This window comes from Neopelma chrysocephalum, unplaced genomic scaffold, assembly GCF_003984885.1.
Source record: "Neopelma chrysocephalum unplaced genomic scaffold, ASM398488v2 Primary Assembly neopelma1_95072, whole genome shotgun sequence".
In the NCBI taxonomy this organism is placed as follows: Eukaryota; Metazoa; Chordata; class Aves; order Passeriformes; family Pipridae; genus Neopelma; species Neopelma chrysocephalum.
In genome coordinates this window covers 1-1706 of record NW_020923771.1, presented here as the reverse complement: position 1 = coordinate 1706, position 1706 = coordinate 1, and the positions used below count along the sequence as shown (strand labels likewise).

The following is a 1706-nucleotide window of genomic DNA, read 5'->3' as shown; positions in this document are numbered from 1 at the left end:
TCCCTGCCATCCCATTTCCCTGGAGCCGTGCCCTTCCCTGCCCTCCCGTGTCCCTGGAGCTGTGCCATTCCCTTCCATCCCGCTTCCCCGGAGCTGTGCCCTTCCCTTCCATCCCATTTCCCCCCCCAGGTGTCGGACACGCTGCTGGAGTGCCGCAAGCACCTGACCTGGGTGGTGGCCGTGCTGCAGGAGGTGGCTGCGGCCGGGGCTCAGCTCATCGCGCCCCTGGCCGAGACCGAGGGGCTGCCGGCCCCGCGCCTGGAGGAGCTGGCCTTCAAAGTCAGCGAGCAGGTGAGCCCTGGGGGCTCAGCCCGCCGGGAATGAGCCGGGAATGCCGCTGGGAAAGGCTGGGAAAGGCGTGGGGTTTGCGGCCCCTGCCCTGTGCTGCCCGTCTGTGCGGCTCCGGGGGATGTGGTGGAATTCCAGCCGGTGTGAGCAGGGCAGGGACAGCCACAGCCACAGCCTGGGAGCTGTGGGATGCACTGGGCAGCAGCGAGTGCCCTGTGGAGGCTGAGCAGCAGCTCAGGGAAGCAGAGTGGGCTGAGCTGGGATCGGGGCGCCCTGGAATGGTTTGGGTTGGGAAATCCCTCTGAGCCCATGGAGTCCAACCATTCCCCAGCGCTGCCAAGGCCAGCACCGTGTGGGATATCTCTGCCATATTCCCACATCCCATAGAGGGGAATGATTATGGGGGATTCTTGTAGGAAGTGAGAAGGTCCCCCCGAGCCTTCTTTGAGCCCTCCCAGCTCACTCAGCCATTCCTGGTGCTCCAGCCCCTTCCCCAACCCCTTCCCTGGACACGACGGATGTGGAGTCTCTGGGTTTTGTGCTGATTTTGTTGTAATTGTGGTGAAGGGACAAGGGGTGGATTTTGTGTAAATTGCCCCACTTTGGTTCAGCATTGGGACGATTTTGATGATTATTTTGATTTTTGTGGGGGGAATTTTTTTGTTTTGTTTTGGTTGGTTTTGTTGATGGAAGGGAAGGTGTGGATTTTAATGGTAATTCCTAAATACCAGAGGGACATTCCTGGACATCAGAGGGACATTCCTAAACATCAGAGGGATATTCTTAAATATCAAGGGGATGTTCCTGAGCATCAGAGGGGTGTGGGAAGGGGGTTGTCCTGGGGGCTGTGAGCGTGGCCCGGGGGTCCAGCCACGCCCTTCCCGCCCTTCCCAGATCTACGGCTCTCCGGGGATCAACCCCTACGAGTGCCTGAGGCAGTCCTGCAGCATCCTCATGGCCACCATGAACAAGATGGCCACGGCCATGCAGGAGGGCGAGTACGACGCCGACCGCCCGCAGAACAAGGTGGGTCCGGCCGTGCCCCGACACCAGCCACGGGCCCTGCCCTGCCCTGCCGTGGGCAGGGAGCTGGGCAGGGGCAGTTCCTGGGGCTGTCCCTGCCATCCCAACCCTCCCTGTCCCTCTGTGCCAGCCCACGCCCCCGGCAGAGCTCCGGGCGGCCGCGCTGCGGGCGGAGATCACGGACGCCGAGGGGCTGGGGCTGAAGCTGGAGGACAGGGAGACGGTCATCAAGGAGCTGAAGAAGTCCCTCAAGATCAAGGTAAGGTGTTCCTTACTGATCCCTGCCTGTTCCGTACTCATCCCTGCCTTCCTGGCTATTTGTCACTAATCCCTGCCTGTCCCTCCCCAATCCCTGCCTGTTCCTCCTCAATCCCTGCCTGTTCCTCACCCATCCC

General features: G+C 61.5%; 1 protein-coding gene across 1 annotated transcript in view; it reads left to right on the top strand.

Annotated features, from left to right (window-relative positions):
- The window catches only part of LOC113980726 (dynactin subunit 1-like), a 6623-nt gene extending 4960 nt beyond the window's left edge, over window positions 1-1663 (top strand). Inside the window, exons 8-10 of the mRNA XM_027707928.1 lie at window positions 130-291; window positions 1183-1314; window positions 1442-1663. Coding sequence (XP_027563729.1) covers window positions 130-291; window positions 1183-1314; window positions 1442-1639 — 492 coding nt within the window. The 3' untranslated portion in view covers window positions 1640-1663. The remainder of the gene's footprint in view (window positions 1-129; window positions 292-1182; window positions 1315-1441) is intronic.
- Window positions 1664-1706: the final 43 nt, after the last annotated feature.